This window comes from Chiloscyllium plagiosum, chromosome 4 (genome assembly GCF_004010195.1).
Source record: "Chiloscyllium plagiosum isolate BGI_BamShark_2017 chromosome 4, ASM401019v2, whole genome shotgun sequence".
Taxonomy (NCBI): Eukaryota; Metazoa; Chordata; class Chondrichthyes; order Orectolobiformes; family Hemiscylliidae; genus Chiloscyllium; species Chiloscyllium plagiosum.
Window position 1 is genome coordinate 112,008,738 of NC_057713.1, and position 23,482 is coordinate 112,032,219.

The 23,482-nt window shown below is 37.5% G+C and overlaps 1 protein-coding gene across 4 annotated transcripts in view; it reads left to right on the forward strand.

Moving 5' to 3' along the window:
• Positions 1–23,482, forward strand: part of taf2 (TAF2 RNA polymerase II, TATA box binding protein (TBP)-associated factor) — a 105,093-nt gene that overhangs the window by 19,854 nt on the left and 61,757 nt on the right. For all 4 annotated transcript variants that reach the window (XR_006311495.1, XM_043688977.1, XM_043688976.1 and 1 more), the window contains exons 5-11: positions 3,027–3,168; positions 3,874–4,105; positions 7,851–8,035; positions 12,377–12,490; positions 14,970–15,069; positions 17,581–17,666; positions 21,624–21,759. Coding sequence is in view for 3 of the 4 variants with exons in the window: in XM_043688977.1 (XP_043544912.1) it covers positions 3,027–3,168; positions 3,874–4,105; positions 7,851–8,035; positions 12,377–12,490; positions 14,970–15,069; positions 17,581–17,666; positions 21,624–21,759 (995 nt within the window). In the remaining variant the exon portion in view is untranslated. The remainder of the gene's footprint in view (positions 1–3,026; positions 3,169–3,873; positions 4,106–7,850; positions 8,036–12,376; positions 12,491–14,969; positions 15,070–17,580; positions 17,667–21,623; positions 21,760–23,482) is intronic.

Genomic DNA, 23,482 nt, shown 5'->3' on the forward strand with positions numbered 1-23,482 from the left:
CTCATTTCTGTCTCTGTCTCTCTCTCACACATGCAGACATACAAACCTTATCCCAATTTTCTATCTTTTTATTACCTGGAAAGTAATATAGAGAAAGAGGCCCCTCAGCCCATCATGCCAACCAACAAACACCAGACTATTTTAATCTTATTTGTGTTGTTTTGGCTCAAAGCCTACTGTGCCCTAGTTTAAGTGCTTATCCAGTGTTCCTTAAATGTTGCAAGACTACTTGCCTCCACCACTATCTCTGATCGCACTTTCCATATTTCTACCATCCTCCAGGTGAAATTTGTTTTCTCCAATCTTCTCTAAACCACTTAAACTTATGGTTTTTAGACACATCTGGGGAAAAGATTCTTACAGTCTGTCCTACCTATGCCACTCATAATTTTATTAAGCCTAAAAAATACTCTATAATGTTGCAAAGGACTTCCCTATTCCTTTTATTCTGTGTCCTGGCTAATTAAGGCAAGTCAACTTCACCACCCTGTCAATCTGTGCTGACATCTTCAGAGATCTATGGACTTATACACAAAGATTCATGAATTCCTCTGTAATCTCTCAGGACCTGCCATTCATCGTGTAAATCCTTTCCTCATTAGACCTTCCAAAATACATCACCTCTCACTTATCAGGATTAAATTCCATCTGCCATTGCTCTGCCCAGTTTATCAGCTGATCAATATCAGACTGTAGCCAGTGACCATCTTCCTCACTAACAATAGCACCAACAATGTTCATGTCACATACAAGTCATTTAAAGTACGTAACAAACAGCAAGGGTCCCAGCACTAATCCCTGTGGTGCACTGCTGGTCCAACCATGAAACAACCTGCATCATCACTCTCTCCTTCCTATGTGCAATCCAAATTTGGATCCAGTTTGCCAACTTGCCTTGGATCCCATGCACCCTTATCTTTTGGACCAGCCTTCCATGTGAGACCTTGTCAAAAGCCTTACTGAAGTCCATATGAACCACATCAAATACACAACTGCCAATCTTCTATCCATGCTAATATGCTATCTCCAACAACCAGGGTCTCTTATTAAGTAGCCTATTGCATCTCAATTGTCTTCTAGAAATCCAAATATATTTCATCCATTGCTTCCTCTTTAACTATCTTGTTTGTTACTTCAAAGCAGTCTAATACATTTGCTTGGCATGATTTCCCCTTCATGAAACCATGCTGGCCCTGCTTGATTATATTATATTGTAAGACTGTGCTATTAAAACCTTTATAATAGGCTCCAACATTTTCCCAATAGCCAATGTTAAGTTAACTGCCCTTGAGTTACCTTTTTTCCTGTCCCTTTTTTTTGAATAAAGGTTTTACATTAGCATATCCAATACTGTAGCATTTTTCCAACATGTAAATAATTGGCAAATGTACAGTGGGGGTGGATTGAAATTGGAGGAAAATATTTCAACAGTTATTTTGATCTGGACTACACTGTTTGAATATACATTAGAATGAGACTTGATAGTGGCTTTGAAAGAGGGTGTAGAAAGGAGAACTTTGTAGTACTGTACTGAAGGAGCAAGGGTTTGGAAGTGGAAAGCATTCTCAATGTGTCGACACTGACATGTTTGGTAAAATGCCATCCTTCCATGCGGCATGCTTCGGTGTCAACTTGGCTCAAGTAATAGAATCCATGTATTTGAATGAAACACTGCTGGCTTTGAACCCACCCCCAAGAATTGATTTCATAATTGATAGCATGTTATTGAAAATTCAGTCTTTCAGAATATGTTTTTAACTTAGGAATAGAGTGCTTAAATTGAGTTCATGTGAAAGAAAATATGGTGCTGTCGTCTTGGTTGCTATGTGTCCCACAAACAGCATTACCAAGATGAGCTGAGGATTTATCTAATTTATGGGACCTTGCATGCACATTATTGTTACATTGCCTATATTACTGCATGGCTGCACTTCAAAAGTAATTAATTGGCTGTGAAAACAAAGCATCAATCAGAATGTTGCAGACACTTAATTGATCTTGCCAAATATAAAATAAAAACTTAGCCAAGGTTCTTATATCAAGGCTGAAAAGCATTTTACTTTAAGTTTAATCCATGCTTGTTCACCAGAAGTTGAAATTATCTTTCAGTAAAGGGGCACAGTTTCATGAAGAATAAAGCAACATATATTGCTCCCATGTGGAATGGCACGTTGTAACAATGTTTAGAACTGTAGCCTCACAGCGCCCGGAACCCAGGTTCGATTCCAGCCCTGAGTGACTGTGAAATTTGCATGTTCTCCCCATGTCTGCATGGGTTTCTACCCATTGCTCCAATTTCCTCCCACAGTCCGAAGATCTAAAGTGGCTTGCCCGTGTTAAGTTACCCCATAGTGTTCAGGAATATGTGGTTAGGTGGACTTAGTATGGTAAATGCAGGGTTATGGGGATAGGATGCTCTTCAGTTGGTTGATGCAGACTCGGTGGGCCAGATGGCCTTTTATCTGCATTGTAGGGATTCTGTGGTTCTAATTTTTATTTCATCTACTATGACCAGTGCCATAGGAAACTTCATATTACATTTCTTGTCAATTACATATCTCACTGCAAATTGATATCTCACTTTAAAAGCAGTCATTTGGAATGCATACAACCTGATATCCGGTTAATCTTAAAAAAAAATGCAAGGTTCTTGACTTGGTCGCTTCTATTAGAAATGGTGAGCTATTGCTTTTTTTTTGTTCTTTTGACTCAATTGTCTCAATTTTCCTCAAGAAGAGGAGTCATAGAGCAATATATGTAGAAAATTGTCCAAATAATAATTGACTTCTGTCCGTTCCTGGGTGTGTATTATTCAGATTATCATGCTACATGAAGTGTCTAAATTGTGATATGCAGACCAGTCAGGTGGACAGTGCCTTAGCACACTTGCCACATATGGTATAATATTTTGTCATTCTGTGTTAGTCCATTATATAAAAATATTTGATAATTATGCTGATAATTAAGCTGTAACCTACAGTTGTTCAGTAATGTACTGTCAATAATGTTATCTTTGGTATTATTAGAGATGAAAGTTTTGAAGGTATATATTGAATTTTCCTTGGACCAGCCAAAAGGAGGGCTTCATTTTGTTGTGCCCAATATGGAAGGTAGCATGGCTGAGCGAGGGGCGCATGTCTTCTCCTTTGGTTATGAAAACTCTACAAGGTGAGTAAATAGATTCTTTGGAATAAGTTGTTCGAATACTTATATGCAAGGGCATTTTTTTTCAAAGCTTGTCTAATTATTGCTAGAATTACAGACTAATAAAGCACTATGCAATCTTTTCAAAAGAGCTGAAAAGTTAGTCCCATTCTCTTACACTTCAGAAAGGCAACTCCTTTCTGAAAGTAATTTAATTTGTTTATACCACTCTTTGAGTTCATAATGCATTCTTCTCATCTTGCTTCCATCTTGTCTTGCAGATATATCAAATTTGTGTCTTCTGGTTCCTGACCTTTCTATCACTGATATTACATATGCTTGTTTCATTATTATAAATGCCCTTCAAAATTTTATACCACCTGAATTAAATCTGCCTTATTTTTAAATTTAAAATGACAATTAAATAGTTGCAGAATATGATTTTAAGATCTGAAAATCACTTTTGTCAGGAGGAGAGTAGCCTTTAAGATACTTGAAACAAGAGGAGGTGGAATTACTGGGTTGAGACCTTTTGAGCTCATTATCCAACAACATGGGTGTTAAATCCACAATTTGGGGTTCCTTGGAGAAATGCTGCAATTTAGGAAAGGGGAGCATTAAGTTGATGCAATGACTTCTGTGTTGAAAAAATTTTGGTGTTTGAACTATTTGAAGGGAAGAGGATCTACAAGACTTTTGACAGCTTATGCCTTTGTTTGTGATTTGCAGATTTTGGTTTCCCTGTGTTGACTCTTATTCTGAACTTTGCACTTGGAAATTGGAGTTCACAGTTGATGCTGCTATGGTGGCAGTTTCCAATGGAGATTTGGTGGAATCTGTTTATACCAATGACATGAGAAAAAAAACTTTTCATTACATGTTGACTATTCCAACGGCAGCGCCAAACATTTCTCTTGCTGTCGGTCCCTTTGAAATACTAGTTGATCCTTACATGCATGAGGTAAATTGAGCAAAACTGTATTTGGTTTGACTCTTTTGATCTCTACTTTTATTCCTCTTTTTATACTTAAAAGCACAGCAATCACTTTTAAAATTATATTTACTGCTAAATATTTTCAGTGTTTATATTTGGAATTTGCGTGAATGGTTTAAAATGCTTTATTTAATGCATAAAGTACATTGATAATGTAAGTATCTCCATTAAGCTTGAGCAAATGTTTCTGAATCAATCAATGAATTATGTGGAAAATTTTTTTAAACTTTCACAGGCCAGTGGTTTTTAATCCAATGGCAATTGACCTGCTTGGTCGATTGTATCGGTAACTTCAGAGTGTTATACAGAGAACATCAAATAAATTTTCATGCTCAGGCCTGACAGAGTAAAATGGTATTTTATAAATTTGCCTTTGGAATTAGAAGCACTTAAAAGTTACTACACCTTAATCCTATTTTGTGTCCCCCATGAGCTCCTAAAAGTGTGTAATTAAAAGTCAACATTCATGAAATAAGATCAAAGTGTCATGCTTTTGAATATTTGCTACACGATGATAAATTCAATTACTGCAGCCATGAGTACTCTGAAATTTTTAACTTAAAAATAATCTATATGGTGAAAAAGAACTCAGATTTTCAGACAGCAGTATGAAATGCATTTTCAGTTATTAGCAAAATGAGACTGAATTGTAATGTCTGTTTTTATGGACAGTAAACTTTATCTGCTGAAGTGTTTGTAGGTTTAGTGGTAGGAGTGGTCGTGGTTGTTTTCATGGCAACTGCTGTTGTCTTGATTGTATAAGCTAAAGAGGCCATTCATTGACTTTATATGATGCTGTTTCTTTAACTCAAAATACCAGTGACGTGCTCCTGTGTAATTCAAGATTTTTCTTGGAATGCATTATGTTTGAAGTACTACTCTATGATAATGGCTTCCTTAAGTTTCATGTCATCTTTGATTGTCAGTAAAGTACAGCATTGTGAAATCTCCTCTATGAACTTTGAGGAGGTTGTTTTATGAACTTTCACTTGCTTTATATAGCCTTTCGTATTAAGGAAATCATAATTAGTTTCAAGTATTTATGATCTAATTGCTGTTCCAGTCCCCTCTAATTCTAGGATTAATTATATTTAAAGAAAACATTCATGTTATGCCGTTCAAAGAATGAACAGTTTTAGGATCCTGTTCAAGCAAGTCTGTTTTAAATTTTAAAATTCTAGGCTGGTGACTAAGAAGTGTATAATTATTAGCCTGCTGCATTGTAGCACAGTGTGTTCTATTTGCTTAGTCAATATCCTTAAGTTAAGTTTTTGATTTTTTTTTCTTCATCCTATTTGCCTATTGAAAGTTAAGAATTGCCTTCTTCCATAACATTTTAGTTATGTTTTTAGTTCATACTTTTTTCAGGCTTAAAATGTTACAAGTCATTATTTTGAAACTGGACTAGATATTAAGTTTTTTTTTAAAAAAAAAAATTAATTGAATGAAATATTTGCAATAACGTAGGAGTGCAACATGAAATGGCATCTATTTTTATCACTCTTGGATCAGGGTGTGTTGACAGTAGTGTCCATATTAGTGTTTCCACTAAGTGTGAATTGGTCACTTGCTGAGAGCAGGTTAGCTTCCTGGAAAGGCCAAGAAATGTCCTATCTCTTTTGGTCGTTTTTGCATCAGAACATATTTCTATTTCAGAGCATGTTGTAAATTGTCTTTAAAAGTGCTATAATTTAAAACATACACATGGGGGCAGCAACAAGTGATGGATGAGAGGTGCTTACATTTAGATATGGATGATTTAAACTGAATACCTCAGATCTACAAGCAGTTTTGAGCTGTATGTGCTGTATAATAATATGACATGAAAACTTAGCACCTTTCTGTTTTAAAAGTATCCATTTATCATGTAAGGTGTTTTGCTGAGACTGAACAGAAGTATTTGAAAATAATTGCCCAGATTACAGACTTTGAAAATATTTAAGAAATTACATTGTTGCATATTTCTTCACAAAACATTTTAGGTTCCGCAAAGTCTTACAAATATTCATGTTCAAAGAGACTTGGATTTCCTTAGTCAGAGATGCTCATATTCTCTGAGTGAATATTTATTTTTAAAAAAGCACCAGAAGCCAAGAAAGCTATGATGCAATTACATCAAGCAGTTAAGAAAACAAATGGCGTCTTGGCCTCTGTAACAAGGAGATCAGTCGATAGGATTAAGTCTTGTACAGTTGTACAGGGCTTTGATAAGACTACATCTGGATACTGTGGTCTACATATTTAGGAAAGGCAATGGAGACAGTTCTCTGAAGGTTCACTAGACTCCTCTCTGGGATGTCGGAGTTGTCCCTTGTTGAGAAGTCGAGTAAATAGGGCCTTTATTCTCTAGTGTTTGAGTGGTTATTGAATTAATTCTGAACAGACTTTGTAGGGCAGATGCTAAAATGTTGTTTTGGCTGGCTGGCAAATAAACTACACTGGCTGTGTCGGGGTGTGATCATTGAGAATTGAGATGAGAAATGTCTTCACTGAAAAGGTTGTAATACACCAACTTAGCAGGTTGATGATGCTCCCTGGGGGGATTATATACGAGACTGAGATTTTGGTGTCTCTGGGCATCAAAAAGTATGAGGACTGTATGGTACTATGCTGATGGTGCTATACTGTACAAAATGGAGGAGATGGCTTGATGGGCCCTATGGTCTACTCTGATCTCTTGTGCATCTAACCAGAAATAATTTGTTTCACCATGCTGTACTTTAACCTAACTGTAAATTGAATACTCTATAATGTAATTTAGCTTGTTACGTCACGGCATAAATCCTCCTGCTTAATTTTAAACCAGCAACACAAGAGATTTATCCCGTGTAGTAATATGAAAATTTGAGGCCAAGAACTATTTCAAGCAAAAATTAACAACTTTATTTCTTCAAGTATAACATGGAATAATTAATTAACAACTATTTACAATTCCTTCCTCTAACCTATCTTTTGCTTCCCCTTCTATAATACTAGTTCAATAAAACTCCTGATTAAGGCTTACCAGAAATTCAAATTTTCAAAACCAGGCAGATGTTGAATCTCGTCTTATATCCTCCTTGGTCGTCTTTTCCTCTTATGGATTTCTGTTTCACAGGTTACTGATCGATAAAAGTACATTTTAAGAGAATTATTTTTTCCGGGCAGTCTGCAGATGCTGGTGGCTTGGCAGTTCTCCTCCCAACTATTCAATTTTCCCCAATCTTATACCCCCCCAAAACATCAGATTGTGTCATTGGCTTTTAAGATTGTCAATATACTAAATTCAAACTTGATTGGAGTTTGGTATTTTTGGCGTATAACTTAAACTGATTGGCCTAATTTGAATTTGTTTTGTCGTCTCCAGGCATCAGCTAATAGAGTTGTTCGACCAAATGTTACATTATATCTTGTTCAGAATACTTGGTGCTGAGTCAGGTAGTTCTGCTAGCTTTTAACTCTCTTAAAGGTACAGTACACCCACATCTGCATAACAAGCTTCAGAACATTTTGCTGGAAGTCTGTACAAAATTGTTTAATGTAAGAAAAGTGAAATCTGATACAGTTTCTGGCTAAGTACAAGAACTTGTTTGACTAAAGTTGAGTCATATGGAATTAATTCCTTGCAATGGAAGTTATATGCTGGACAAAACTTGATATATTAATGATTTCAATCTAATTTGAAACGTTTTATTGGAATGAGTGTTTCATAATCTGATGCCTCCTTTTCCAGGTGACACATTTCTGTTTACCTCAACTGTTGCCTCTCCTAAAACACACCACCTCCTTTCTGCATGAGATTTTTGAATTTTATGAAGAGATTCTAACCTGCCGATACCCCTATGCCTATTACAAGACTGTATTTGTTGATGAAGCCTTTGTAGAAGTAGCTTCGTATGCATCTATGAGTATTTTAAGGTGAGTCTCCATTTAGAAAATGCCTTCGTTCAGAAGTGTTGAATGAGGTGTTGTCCCACAGTGGGCTGCTTGAAATGAGGTTTTCAGGCTGATTTCAAATATTTGTGAGCTGCAAATTCAAACACAAATGCCAGAAGCTCATGAGCAGAGTGTTTGCCTGCTTGAAACTTGGTTTGATGCAGGTTGCTGGGTGAACAGTAAAATGGAAAAATCTAAATTTTTTTAAACTACTGTGTGACAGTTAAGGAAGCAGTTTGAAGTTTTAAATGGAGCACACAAGTCACCTTATGTATTTATTGTTGAAGAGACACTCACCAAAGAAATGCCCAAGAATTACTGATTTCATCCGCACCTTGCTGAAGAAGCTGATTTTTAAAGGGCGGTAATAGAGGGGTCAACAGCCCAAGTTAGAACTTTAGATTGAGAACTGGAAAAATCGGCAGAGGGTGAGGGGCATCAGAGTATGTCCAAGTCTTGTCCTGGTGACACCAGCAGATTCCATCATAGATACTTGGGAATAATTAGGAGCAGAAATCCTAGATTTTCCTAACTGAGTTGTACTGAAACAGTTGGAGTCCTTTACCAATGTCTCAATTGTCATCAGCTAACTGGGATCTTTTACAGATTCAACCAATGATTTGTATGATCAGTAGAACAATATAGGGTGTTGAATGAATTGAGCCATCAGGGTAAGTCTGTTTGTGAAAGTTAAATTTGAATGACACCCAAGTTTGAGATTAGTTTTCAGGACTTTTGAATGGAAGTCAAGCGCCACAATAACTTCTAACTCTCACCAAGTTGTGCTCAAGTTTCTTAGAGTTGAAAGTTATATTCAAACCATCTAATTAAATGTACAATGAAGAAAAAATATAGTTGAGGATTGACTACAGGTGTTTCTGTCCCTGGAGAGAACTGAATTCGTGGCTAGTTTTTAAATGTGATCAAACTAAAGGTTCAGATTTTCTTAAATCTCAGAGGAAAAAAAACGAGAAATGCTGAGCTTCAATTTGATCTCCACTTTAAGAAATTAGTTCCTCAAATTGTAGTTCAGTAAAGTGGGTAACAGCAAATAAAAATAATGACTTAATTTTATTTTTTAAAAATCTCAATGTTATGTCATTTCATTTGATAGTTGGGGACTATAAGCCCTATTTCAGAAAGAAAGTTGTTTTTAAACTATTTGTCTCGATGGTTGAGAGGGACAGTTTCCATGAGTGCTGCTTGCCTTGCTACCTCATCCAAGTGATCACTATTCTATATCTGGAGATAATGAGGACTGCAGATGCTGGAAAGTTAAGAGTCGATAAAATGTGGAGCTGGACAAAGCACAGGCCAAGCAGCATCAGAAGAGCAAGAGAGTCGACGTTTTGGCCAGGACCCATCAGGACTGGGGAGGGAGAAGGGGGCTGAGAAATAAATAGAGGGAGGAGGGTTGGGCTAGGGGAAAGGTAGGTGGGATGGCGATAGGTGGATGCAGGTCAGGAGGATTGAAATTGCTCAGTGGGAAGAGTAGAGCGGATAGCTGGGAAGGAAGATGGACAGGTCAGGGGGCTGGGGCGGACAGGCAAGTTGGATCCCAGCCGAGGGCTGTAATTTTTTTTATTCTTTCACAGGATGAGGACATTGCAGGCTAAGCCAGTATTTATTGCCCATCCCTAATTGCCCAGAGGGCCATTAAGAGTCAACCACATTGCTGTGGGTCTGGAGCCACATCTGGGCCAGACCAGGTAAGGATAGCAGTTTCCTTCCCTGAAGGACATTAGTGAACCAGATGGATTTTTCCAACAATCAACAATGGAATCATGGTCATCAGTAGACTCTTAATTACAGATTTTTGTTGAATTAAAATTCTACCATCTGCGGTGGCAGGATTTGAACTCTGGTTCCCAGAACATTACCTGGGTCTTTGGATTAACCATCCAGCGATCATACCACTAGGCCATCGCCTCCCCAGTACTAAAGGTTGAGTTGTAGATGATTTTCTTTGTCTTTTCATCTGGGATGAGGTGGGTGCTGAGGAGATTTGGAACCTGGTGAATTTTATGTTGAAGCCATAAGGTTGTAAGCTTTCAAGGCGGAAAATGAGGTATTCTTCCTCCAGTTTGATTGTGGCCTTATTTTGATGGTGGAAGAGGCCCAGGATGGGCATGTTGGGGAGTGGGAGAGGAGTTGAAGTGGCTGACAATTGGGAGCTGGAGTTGATTGGAGCGTGATGTTCCATCAAAAGAAGGCCACATACAAACTGGGGAAAGACCACCTCATCTTCTGACCTGGAAGCTTGCAACCTTATGGCCTCAATGTAGAATACATGGCTTCCAAATTTCCCCACTCCCCCACCTCATCCCAGATCCAGCCCCTCCACTCTCCGTTCATCTCCACAGCCTGACCTAACCTAACCTGTCCATCTTCCATTTCACCTATCTGCGCCACTCTTCCCACTGACCAATCTTGATCACCTCCTACCTACATCCACCTATCACCATCCCACCTACCATTTCTCAGCCCCCTTCCCCCTCTCCAGTCCTGATGAAGGATCTTGTCCAAAGCATCAACGCTCCTGCTTTTATGCTGCTTAACATGCTGTGCTTTTTCCAGCTCGGCATTTTATCATCGCTATTTTATATGCGAAGATCCTAATTTTAATCATGTTACTAATCAATCCAAAGGTTGAGTTGTAGATGATTTGTCTTTTCATTTGACGCTGTGGCTAGATGTATTGAGATTAGTAAACTTATCACAAGCTTATATAGAAATAGAGGTCTTCATATCCTTAATGACTCACTGCCATAATCAGTGAATAACCTTAGCAGGGATGCCAAGATAGGTGGAGTGACAGTGTTGAGGGAGTGGGGAGGGTGCAGAAGGACTTTGGACAGGGTAGGATATAGGGCAAAGAAGTGGCAGGTGGAAAACAATATGGGGAAGAAAAATTGACTTTTTGGACTTTGGTAGCAAGAGCAGAGTCAGGCTATTTTCTAAATAGGGAAAGGCTTCAGAAATCTGAAATGAAAAGTTACTTGGGAGTCGTAGTTTAGTATTCTCTTAAGGTTAACATGCAGATTCAATTGGCAGTTCAGAAGGCAAGTGGAATGTTAGCATTCATTTCAAGATGGCTAGAATAGAAGAGTAGAGATATACAGACTCCAGCAGTACAAGGCTCTGGTCAAACTGAATTTGGAGTATTGTGAGCAGTTTTGGGCCCTGTATTTAAGGAAGGATATGCTGGTGGTGATTGGGCTGCAGAGGAGGTTTGCAAGAATGATTCCCAAGATGAAGGGCTTGTCATTTGGTGCAGTTAAGATTTCTGGATCTGGACTGAGTGAAGTTTAGAAGGATGAGGGGTGATCTCATTGAAACTTGCAGAATATAAAGTGGATGTGGAGATGACGTTTCCACTAGTCAGAGAGACCAGGACCTATGGGCACAGCCTCAGTGAAGAGACCACTCTTGAAATGAGGAATTTCTTGAGCCAGAGGATGATTAACCTTTGGGACTCATTGCTGCAGAAGGCTGTGGAGGCCAAGTCATTGAATGTATTCACAACAGATACGTTTCTCAACTCAGCCATGATTGAATGGCAGAGCAGACTCAATGGGCAGAGTGGCCTAATTCTGCTCCTATATCTCATGGGCTTCTGGACTTTGTGCTGAAATCTTTGTGCACTCATATGATAAGAAGGAAATTGAGCCATTAAAAATAGAGCGATGCTGGTCTCTTTCACACTGGGGCAAAACCAGTTAATATAGGATGAACAAAAATGCAATTGGCCAATTTGAAAATATATTAGTGTTCTGTGAGAATACTCCTATTTGTTTTACATAATTCCCTAGCCAAAAAGTATGCAATGAAGAAGGCAGGCAATTTATTAATTAAACCAAAGCAGAAAATGGTTATTACAGTTCAACTAACTAAGGACATCACTGTATGATCAAGCATCTGACCAAAGTTATTAAATTCTTAGTAGTTGATGTACTGTTTCTAGATTTTGAGTGCTTTTAAAATATTTTGCATTCATTGCCAATTCTTCTTCTGTTGATTGTGGTCACTACTAGCTGAAAAGCCCCAGAGCATTTGTTCTTAACTAAGATACAGTTGATTAATGGATATTGCAAACGTTGAATTTGCAACTGCTAAATAACCGCCAGTTATGCTATTATACAGTGTAAGTTTAAAGAATTAATATGAAAGGGTTGGCAGGCTTCAAGCTTTCAGTTGATGAAATACAGAGTCAGCCTTGTTAACATTTGAACTGAATTTGTTACCTTTAAAACACTATTTGTTTTGACTAAATAAAATCTAATGCTTGCCTGAAAACAGTCTATTTTCTCATCTTTCATTTAGCACAAACCTTCTGCATAGTGCCATGATTATAGATCAGACGCCACTTACCAGACGATGTTTAGCACAAGCTTTGGCTCAGCAATTCTTCGGCTGTTTCATTTCCAGAATGTCATGGTGAGTATATAAAATGATGAGAGTCAAGGGCATACACCATCATAAATTTACAAGACTGTAAGTTTTATGTAGACTACTCCAGCACAACAAAAACTTTACTAAGGTTTTTTGATAAAAATCATAGTGAACAAACTGTGAAATTAGTATCAAGATCAGCTTGATTGTGTTGATGACATACTTGCCTCAGAGACCAAATGTTATGGGTTCTAATCCCCCCCCACTGCTGCCGTCGCTGCCACCGCCACCACCACCACCACGTGCATCAGCGTACCAGCAAGGAAGTTCTAGAATTTAACGCCTTGTCTGCCTGTTCAAGTCAATGTAACAATGACATAGGACTTTTCAAAGAAGTTATGGGAATACTCTTGTTCTAGTGTTATGAGCCCTTTAGAAGCTGTTAACTTCTGAAAAGAGATATGAAATTTCCAGAGACTGATCTGCAGACGTTTATAATAAAATATCATGTTCTAAGACGTTTACTGTAACAAGCAAAATAAAATCAACACAAAATATTATTTAATGGATCACGAAGATGCTAATTAACAGAGGATGTTTTTATCCTTTAACACAGGTAAAAATGTATGCCATGTTTCAATAATATATCAAAATTTGGTCTTCTGTATTTTGTCTCAAGGCCCTTGTGGTTTCAATATGATCTCCTCTTCATGCCAACTAGGGTATTATGTAACTAATCAATGTAAAGGATGAGTCATGGATGTGCATTAAAATAATTGAATTTTGTGCAGTTTGGGATATTTTAGAATTGTGAAAGGCGCTTTATGGTTATAAGCTCCTTCTTAATTAAATATTAAGATTGAGATTTGAATTCACAATATTTGAAGGTAGTAATTCAAAACAATGCTCTAAATTCTACAATGTTTGAGATGGCTGCATTTAGTATGGTATAATGAGATCTCACTTGTGGTTCTGAGTGCACGGCCAATTTTAAAATAAAGACAGAAAATACTGGGCACTCAAGATTGGAAAGAGCCTGCAATGAGAGAGAGAACATCAGGTCCATGGCCTGAAGGATCTAAAGCATTACTTTTGACAGATTATTGCGAATCCTTTCAGATTATTGTGAATCCTTTCAGATTATTTTGCATGTCACATTTGAGCAATCTTTCAAGTGTTCAAACTGGGTTTAAAAATTTGTGTGCACAATGATATCTGACATGTTGCCCTTTTTTCCTGTATAATTTGTTTTATATCTTTTCCCAATATTACTAACAAAAATTGACAACTCGACCATTTTCAGGCAACTGCCAGCAGTGCTATTTAGCTGGATGTGAGTGACTCGGTGATTTACCTGCTTTCATTCACTGTTGGAAAACCTTGTTTCTGCTTTGTGCCTTCCCATAACTCTCAGGAGCATGTTTGCATCCCTATTCTGTGGTGGTGTACATTATTCGAGTTTTAGTATGTAGAATGGCTGTCATCTCTGCATGTACTAAAGCTGTGCATTGACCTTTGTCCATGACTAGGCAAAATGATGATCTCACTGCTGCAGTAAAATTGTTTGATGGCAGCCCTGTTTGTATCATTTGGGTGCTTATCCAATTTAAAGATGTAACGTTATAAATAATTATTCTGAATCTATGAAATCATCCACAATTAACAAGCAAATATTTTACTTCAAGACTATATGTAGAAATAGTACTGGATGCATGCTGACTAGTATTTCCTTGAGGATAAAGATTATTGTTAACTTTAAAGAGGGATACTACCAAAGCAGACTGTGCTTGGTCACTAGGCATGTTAAAGAAAACTTAGATGGATTATGTGTCCAGTCGATAATTGAAGAAATTAGAACTTTTAATGATTAATTTTGGTTGAATGTTTGTTTACCTGAAGGATGAGGGAAGAATTTTCTGATGAGCATGCACCTCAATACAGACGCTGTCAGGCAGGAAACATAACGCTTTGAAAATTGCAAAGGAAATTGAATACTGAATGAGTTAATTGAAATGAAACAAAGACTATTTGTGATAAAGAGTGTGTTTTGTGTTAAGGATAAAAGTGACATGGGGAAATAATTTACACATTGTACTTATGTAGCCACTTTCAGCTTGGAATAACTTGTTTTCACAGGAGTCCAACTAAAAGCAAGTATAAGAGCAAATGAGTTTTGTCTTTAAAGTTTTTTATTTTTTCATTGCTTATGCCACATGTACTATATCTATAACATACCTTGTAACATTATTAATTAATTGTTTCTCCTTATGTATGATGTAAGTGCTGCATGAGAAAGAGCTTCTACGTTGCTTTTGATACGTTTGTAAACCTGTCCATAGTGGTAATTTTCCCCTCGAATTCATCATGTCAAATATTCAGTTGAAAATTTTGATCTTTTATTTCTTTGCACCACATCTGGCGGTTGGGGAGGAATGCAGTATTTTTGAAAATTGGCGTAGTCTGTAAACTAATTCTAAATTTCTTTATCCTTTAGTGTACTATCTTTCCAACTTTGTTTCTGCAGGTCAGATGAATGGGTGTTGAAGGGGATCTCTGGATACATTTATGGCCTTTGGATGAAAAAAACATTTGGTGTTAATGAGTACAGACACTGGATTAAAGAGGTAGCATGAACCACACTGGTAATCCCATTTGAGAGTTAGCTTTACTGTAAAAATAGTGCCAGCTTTATTGCAAACGAAATGAATATTGATTTTGGAGGTGCTGGTGTTGGACTGGGGTGGACAAAGTTTAAAGTCTCAACACCATGCTATAGTCCAACAGGTATATTTGGAAGCACGAGCTTTCGAGGTGTTGTGATTTTTATCGAAGTGAATATTGACACTGATGAGTTCATGACCTCTAAGTCAGGTGACATTTGTGGCAGTACATAGAAGTTATTTTTAAAGCAAACCTGATCAGTTTGAAGTGTTTGTATGAATTATGGCAATCAATTAATGTCTAAATCTACAGCAAAGCTTCACAATACCATGAGTATTTTGTAACAAAATGCAACTTTTAAAGGATAGCCACATAATAAAAATCATGCCTGCAGAATTAATCTGTGTTTATGGGTTCCAGGCAGGCAAAATATCTAATTAATTCTGTTCTGGTCAGGTCTTCAGATGTAGCTATACACTGTCAATTATGCATGAAAACCAAAATTATTTAACTCATTAAGAACTAGTTTAAAAACATAGATGCATTTTTTTTATGTTTAAACATAAGCATTAAGAGTAGAGTAGATCATATGGTCTGTTGAGCCTGCATTGTCTTGTAGAAGATTATAGGTAACCTCTGACTCACTCTGGTTTGACCTATCTGCCTAAGCATTGATGCTTTCACTATCCAAAAATCTGTTTGATTTCAAATCTGTAAATTTTTTTTATGGGATGTGGCAAGTCCAGCATTTATTGTCCATCCCTAATTGCCTTGAAGAGATAGTGAACTATCTTCTTGAACTGCTGCATGTCAAGTGGTGTAGGTGAACCCACAATGCTGGCGCGAATTAATAAAGTGCAAACTGTAATGTTTAAAAATTAACACTGGCTTTCATGAAAATAATGTAGTAGATATGGCACTGAGCTTAAAATGGAGATGTCATGAGTTTAAATATCACCACAGTAAATTTTAAATTGAATTCAGTAAATATTGTAATTCTTGGACTAGCTTGTTTCCATGTCAATGGTCAGCATGGTGTTATTCTTTTCTCTCCATACCTATGTTAACTTACAAAAATTACTTTTCTAATTTTAATTTTTGACGCTGGTGCACAAATTCATTATGCATGATTAGAAAAAGTTCAAGAGAACATGGGTTGCGTATCTTAAAATTCCACTGCACAGTGGCAAAAATGTGTACCATTTACAAGATGCAGAATGTCAACTTACCAGGGTTTCTTTGATCGCGGCTTGTAAACCTGTGACCTCTACTGACTAAGGATAAGTAGGGTTCAGCAGGGTTAGTAGACAGGGCACATTGGGAGGAAATTTCAAAGCTTTGAACCCACCCATTTAAAAGCAGTAACAAATGTTTGACGACTAAAATCTGAGGTGCACAGGGGCCAGGTTCGGAGAATACAGAAAATTGTTTATAATGGTTGTAAAATTAATTTTGAGGGGATGAGGCCAGGATGAGGTTTGAAATGGATGAAAAATTTCAAAGCTGAGGACAGAACCAGTGAAGGATGACTTGGGTGATGGATGGATGACTTGGTTTTAAAGGCAGACAGAGTTTTGAATGAATCAAGGTTTTAAGAAGGTGGAAAATGAGATAACAGCCAAGAGATCATTGGTGTAATTACGTTTGGCAGTAATTTAGGAAAGAGCTGAACATTATTTAAATGGGGGAAAAAATTGCAGAAAATTACAGCACAGTGTGATTTGTGGACCCCAGTGCATAAATCACAAAAAGCTCGCATCCAAGTTCTGAGGTTAATAATGAAGTCAAATGGAATGCTGGCCTTTCATTCCAAGGAATGATATATAAAAATAGACAAATCTTACTAAAACTGAACAAGGCGTGAGTCAGGCTACATCTAGAATATGGTAATCAGTTTTGGTCCCTTTATCTGGGGAAGATACACTGGCATTGGAGGCATTCCAGAGAAGGTTCACTGGGCTGACACCAGGTATGGAAGAACTATCTTAGGAGAAGAGGTTGAGTAGGTTGGGCTTGTATACTTTGGAATTTAGAAGATGAAATGATATTGAAATAAACATCGTTGGAGGTTGTTCGTTCTTGTGGGAGAGTCTTGGACCCGAGGTCATAGCCTCAAAGTAAGAAGTCATTCATTTAAGATTAAGATGTGGTAGCATTCTTTTAAGGCTACTGAATCTGAAATTCTTTACTGCAGAAAGCTGTCAAGGCTAGGTCACTAAGTATATTAAAGGCTGAGATAGACCACTTTTTAATTTCTGAAGGGAATCCAAGGTATGGGTGTAAGTCACAAAAGTGGAGTTAATGGTGATCAGATCAGTCATGATCTCATTGAATGATAGAACAGTCTCAATGGGCTGAATCACCACCACCTGTTCCTATGTCTTATGAATAAGGGGCTAAGCAAACATAAATGTTTTAATTTTCATCAAAGGACAATATTTAAATGATCGACTAAATATGTTTGTAATTTATAGGAGCTGGACAAAATTGTGGAATATGAATTGAGAACTGGTGGAGTTTTGCTGCATCCCATATTTACAGGGGTGAAAGAGAAAGAAACGTGAGTGGTCTCCTATTTGTAATTGCCTGCTATGATAGTTCTTTATCGCTTTCGTTTTAAATCTATGTTCTCTCCTTGAAATGACTATATCAATTCAATTTGGTAGTGGTTTACAGTACCTGATTATTATCTGGACGATATAAAATTGACTTAAGTTCATAGATCCAAGAAAGCTGACTTGTCGTATGTAGATTTCTGCCAAGTGTTCGTAGTTGCTTCAGTCTGTTTTATCAGTTAACACTGATCACAATGATCAAAAGCACAGAGATATGTGCATTTGTTATTGATTTTAGTTTCACATTTTTGAAGCTTTATTTAAAAAAAATTAACTCACTGAGCTGTCAAGCTGTCTTAATCTTAACAACAATTAAGGGACACTATCATGAAGGGGATAGAAGGTTGAGATGGGTTAGCTGGGTGAGGGGAGGGGTAATGGGGTTGCTGGTTGTGTGCGGGGATGATATGGGTTTGCTGGTCACAGAGTTAATAGGGGGAGATGGGGTAGAGAAAGTCCCAGGGAAAATGACTGTTGAGGGTCTCTTCATTGCGGAGGGTAGGGATTGGAAGGAAGGAAAGGGGCAACTTGATGGGGTTTCTTCGAGTCTGAGGATTGAGGTCAGGCAGAGATGCACAGTGGGGCATGTGCAGTTAGCTATGTTCTAAGTTGCAGGAGGACAGGGGGCAGGTGGAGCACTGTAAGTCAAAGTAGTAGAGGTGTGGGCTAGTGCAAAGTGAGGGAGGAGGATCATGGGTAGGAGGTCAGTGAGGTGAGCAGGAGCAACCCTGCTTGAGACAAGTGGTTGGTGAAGAAGGGATGACATTGAAATTTGTTAGGGAGACTTGCGTGGGAGGCAGGTAGTTATGGGTTGCTGGCAAAGAGAATAGTGCTGTGTTGCGGCTGGAAGAGGATGGTATGGTGTGCTGGAGAGGATGTTGCAGGAGGAATTGAGGAATAGAGTTCAGAAGAGGCATGTTTACTTCAGTGCAAAAGTTCCATTTGTAAAACTTCTACACGTGGAGCATTTCCTTAGAAATGTGAAGGCTATTAGAAGCTGTGAAATTACAAGCTCTCAATACTGAGAGTGCAAGAAGAATCCAGAGATCGGAGCAGAGGTAAGGAACCGGAGAGAATCAGTTAACTCAGATCTTTAAGTTTGGTTTGAAGAGAATTTCTCTGACTGAGAATCTCAGTAGCAGATGGTGTTGGGAAGTGAGGTGAGACCTTTCCAATTGTATTCTGTATTTGGGCAGCTTTGTTTGTTTCATACTGTTCAATTTTGTGTATAAAGAAAAGTTTGCAGCCCCATGTGACTATGCTTCAGTGACTGAACCACATCAATTAAAATGAGAAAATCATCTAGCAGGGCAGGTTTCATTCTACTTAACCAGTAATGCTGTAAGCAAGGATCATAATGGCCCAGTACAGTGAGATTGTTTGATTGCTAATTTTGGGGCCACATGACCAAAAGGTTGGAAACATTCTGATTCAACCTCTAATAGATGAGCGATAGAAGGAACAAGTAATTGGGGACAAAGCAAAGGCTTTGGTCTTCCAAATGTTCAATTGGAGGAAATTTCTGCTCAGGAAATACTAGATGTCATGACCTTTCAGTGGAGAAATCAAAAGTAGCAGTGGGATGGGCTTTATCAGTGTATATGTGATTTCTGCAAACACCTTCAAAGGATGAAGTGGATGGCCAAGGGTAAACCTCTGGGTACTGCAAGAGTTCATGATATGAGAGATGGAAAATAAACCATTACAAGTGATAACAACCGAATGTTATGAAGGTGTAAGTATATACTGTACCTTTTGAGAGAGAGAGAAGAAGCTGTCAAGGACTTACAGAAGCACATAGTGTGCTGAAAGAATTAAAAATGTAACATCTGGTTGACACACAACTGGTGATGTGTTGCCAGGGAACAAAAACAAATTTAAATTCAGCCAATCAGTTTAAATTGTGTCCTAGTTATCAAATTTCAATCAAATTTGAATTTTACTGTTTGGGATGACATCAAACCAATGAAATTATCTGATGTTTTGGCATATAAAATCAGATATTTTTGAACAGTTAGGGGCAGAATAGCAACAAGCACCAACAAACAGACTACTTGTCAAATGGTTTTCTGAAAGGTACCTGTCTATAAGAAATTTGTGCAGCAGAACACCAAAGTCGACCTAGAGGAATCTACAGAGAAAGTTCGACATCCAAAGACGAGACCCGGGTTTGAAATTGATTTTTGCCGTAAATTTAAGAGGGAATTTATCAGACCGGTATTTTAGAGTTGGAGGTAAAAGATCGGTTTCAGAAAAAGAAGTTGTAAATAGCGGTTGGTTTACTGTTCTTTGTTAGACTTAAAGAATAAAATTGTTAATTTTTACTTTAAATAGTGACCTCTGGGATAGTTCTTTGCCTTTTGAAATTTAACATATTACGGTGCGAGCTGAGCTTCTGTGTCGGGTTTAAATTAGCAGAAGGGTTTACGTCGTGTTGTAATGGAAAGAACATTGGATGCTGGAAATCATAAACAAGAACAGAAATTGTTGTGAAAGCTCAGCAGGTCAAGCAGCATCTGGAGAGAAATCAGTTGCTATTTCTGGTTCAGTGACCCTTCCTCCGATTCAACAGCCAGAAAAATGTCAGTTTATATGCAGAAGATAGTGTGGGGGAAGAGGCTAAGGAGTAAACTGGAGTTGGAATCTTCTATATATAAACTGACGTTTTCCGAGCTGCCATCCCTTCTGAGGAAGGGCCGCTAGACCCAAAATGTTAACTCTGATTTCGCTGCACAAATGCTGCCAGATCTGCTGAGCTTTTCAGCAATTTCTGTTTTTTGTTTCATTATGACAGAATGGCTCCTCTGACTCCTAATTTCAATTAGATGCGTAAGAATGGAACGACGAGTAAAAAGCAACCCTATCCACCAACCTGACAAAATAGAAAAGCTTTGGCATTGAGGATGTAGTCAACCATGCAAGTGACTGCAAACATATCTTGAAGGAAAAAGAGAATTTTCCTGTGTCACACAGTAACTACTAAAATTTGTGTTCTTTATTGATTAGACCTGAGCTGTTTTTCTTGTAATTTCTCCCAACTATCTTTGTTTTCCCCTCTCTATCTCTCTTCCTTTACTTAGTGATTTAGCTCACACATGAATTGTTGCTTGAATGACTGTGCATTTCTGTTCTTCACTTGGTCTTTCCTTGCTTGAGCGTGCTCATTTTGGTTTTTTTATTCATCATTTCTGGTTTGCGCACTTAATTTGTTCTTTTTCAAACTTACTATAGCACATAGGTTTATTAGTAAACTAATGACTTAATTATCTTGCCTTCAGACACAGATGACATAATTATTGTTGAGCATAGTATTATGTCTAATTATTTTTATATTTTCTTGCGTTTACATATGAATGCAACATTTGTTTTTTAAATTTCAACATTTTATTCAGTTTGCTGCTAATTTTGCATCTCCAGTTTGGAGGTAATTGCTCATGTTTATGTTCAATTCCGCATACATTGGCCAGTCATTCAAGTGACAATTCATATGTGAGCTAAATGGGGAGGAAGAATCAATTTACTTCTCATCTGTGCCTACATTTAGGCATTTTCCAATTGGGTCATTTTCATTGTATTCAGGAATGAGGGCTCTTTATATTTCAACCCAAGACTCCTAAGGCTATTGTGCTTCTAACCACTTTACTGCCTGAGATTTCACTACATGAGCAAAGTCTAGAAATTGAATTTGGATTTTTTTTTTCCTTTATACCAAATCAGATACTTACAATATTTACATATTTAGATTAATTTTGTATTAAAGACAGTGTTAAATATAGTGTATAGGTGAGTTTGAAATGGAATATGCAAAGAATACTTGGTTCTCCTAATTTATATGGAATTCATGCTGTTGCTTGAAACAGTGACAGTGCTTTTACATCCTTTTTTTTTTCAAATCCTTACAGACCTGCTCCACACTTGCACTTTTCCATTCGTCATCCTCACACATTGTCCTGGAAGTATTACAAGATGTTTCAATGTAAAGCCCATCTGGTAATGCGACTCATTGAAAACAGGATCAGCATGGAGTTCATGCTTCAGGTTAGCAGTAAATGTATCCCTTGAAAGTTGTTTCCTTACATTTGAACTAGTTCACCCTGAGTTTTGACTCCAGTTTTTGTACTTAGTTGTTTAATTGGGAACATGGAAATTTGGCCCACGGCAGGATGTGAATCACCTTGTTTTGTTTGTGCTGGGTGAAAATTGTTTTTCTGACGGTGTTTTCCAGCTCCTGGTCCATAATTGGTTATGGTGCGTCAAATACTTTTCCAAGTACTTTTTTCAATATGAAAAGATTTTCTACCTGTATCATCCTTTCAGATGGTGAATTCTAGAACCCTATCAGCAACTAGATAAAAATGTTTCTCAACTGTGCTTAATTCTTTGACCAATGAGTGGAAATTTGTGGGTCCCTGATTATGGAAGTCGGTGGTTCTTATCCACTTTATGCCCTTCATAATTTATCACCTAAATAAATCTCTCCTCTGTCTCCTCTGTTTGAAAGAAAATTGCCACAACCAATCCAATTTATCTTCATAATTAAAATTCTCCATTTTATAGTGAAGCCTCACTGCTGTGTTATATTTTTTCATACTACAAATGAAGGAAAGTTTTCACTTAATCACTTTTTCTACTTAATCTTAAACCGTATATGGATATTCATTGTTGAAAACAACAAATGCTAGAGATCACAGTGGGTCAGACGGCATCCATGGAAAGAGAGCAAGCTAACGTTTCGAGTCGAGATGACTCTTCAGAGCTGAAGTGGAGGGGGAAGGATTTATGCTGACCCATTGTGATCTCCAGCATTTGTTGTTTTCAGTACAGATTCCAGCATCTGCAATAATTTTCTCCTACGTTATTGATATTCATTTCTAGGGTGCCTCTATTTGTCTACTCTTCTCAGTATCCCACCACTTATTATGTATTCCTTGTCTTTCTCTCCCTCCCAAATACTTAACTCCACACTTCTCTGGATTGAATTCCATTTGCTGTTTTTCTGCTGACCTAGTCAGTCCATCTGCAGTCTATCACACTCTTCTTTGCTGTCAATGAAATAGCCAATTTTTGTGTTATCTGCAAATGTCATAATATTCCAAAGCTGTAGTCTAAATCTTCGATATAAATCACAAAAAACAAAGGACCTCATACAAAGCTCTGTGGACCCCGACTGGAAATGGCCAGAAATTCAGCTGTAAACAATTGCCTTTTGCTTCCTGCTAATGCACTAATTTTGCATGCAACTTGCCATTTTTCTTTGGATTCCATGAGTTTTCTTCTTAAACAGCCAAGAGGGTCTTATTAAAAATCTTGCTAAAATTGATGCAGACATCTCCAATGTGCTGCCCTTTTTGACTGTCCTTGTTAGCTCGAAAGAAAACAACTGAGTTAGTCAAACATGCGTTCAGTCATCATGGCTATTCTATACTCAAATCCTCTTTACCCATAATTGATTTTTGTCCTTTTACAGCTTTTGCTTAAAAAAAAGTCCCTCTTGCAAATTTGACTTGACCCAGCAATTTCAACATTTTGATGGAGAGTGTTCTGGATATTCTTTATTTAGGGAAAGTAGTTCCGCATTAAATTCCTAATTACCAAACTCTAAGGTTATAATAAATTTGTTCTGGGTTCCCACCAAAGGGAAATGTTTCATGTATCTACCCTAATTAATTCTTTAATCATTTTAAATACCTTTAGATGATGCCCTCAAATCTCATAAATTCAAGGGGATGCAAGGCAAGGTTTTAGTACCTGTCTGATAAAT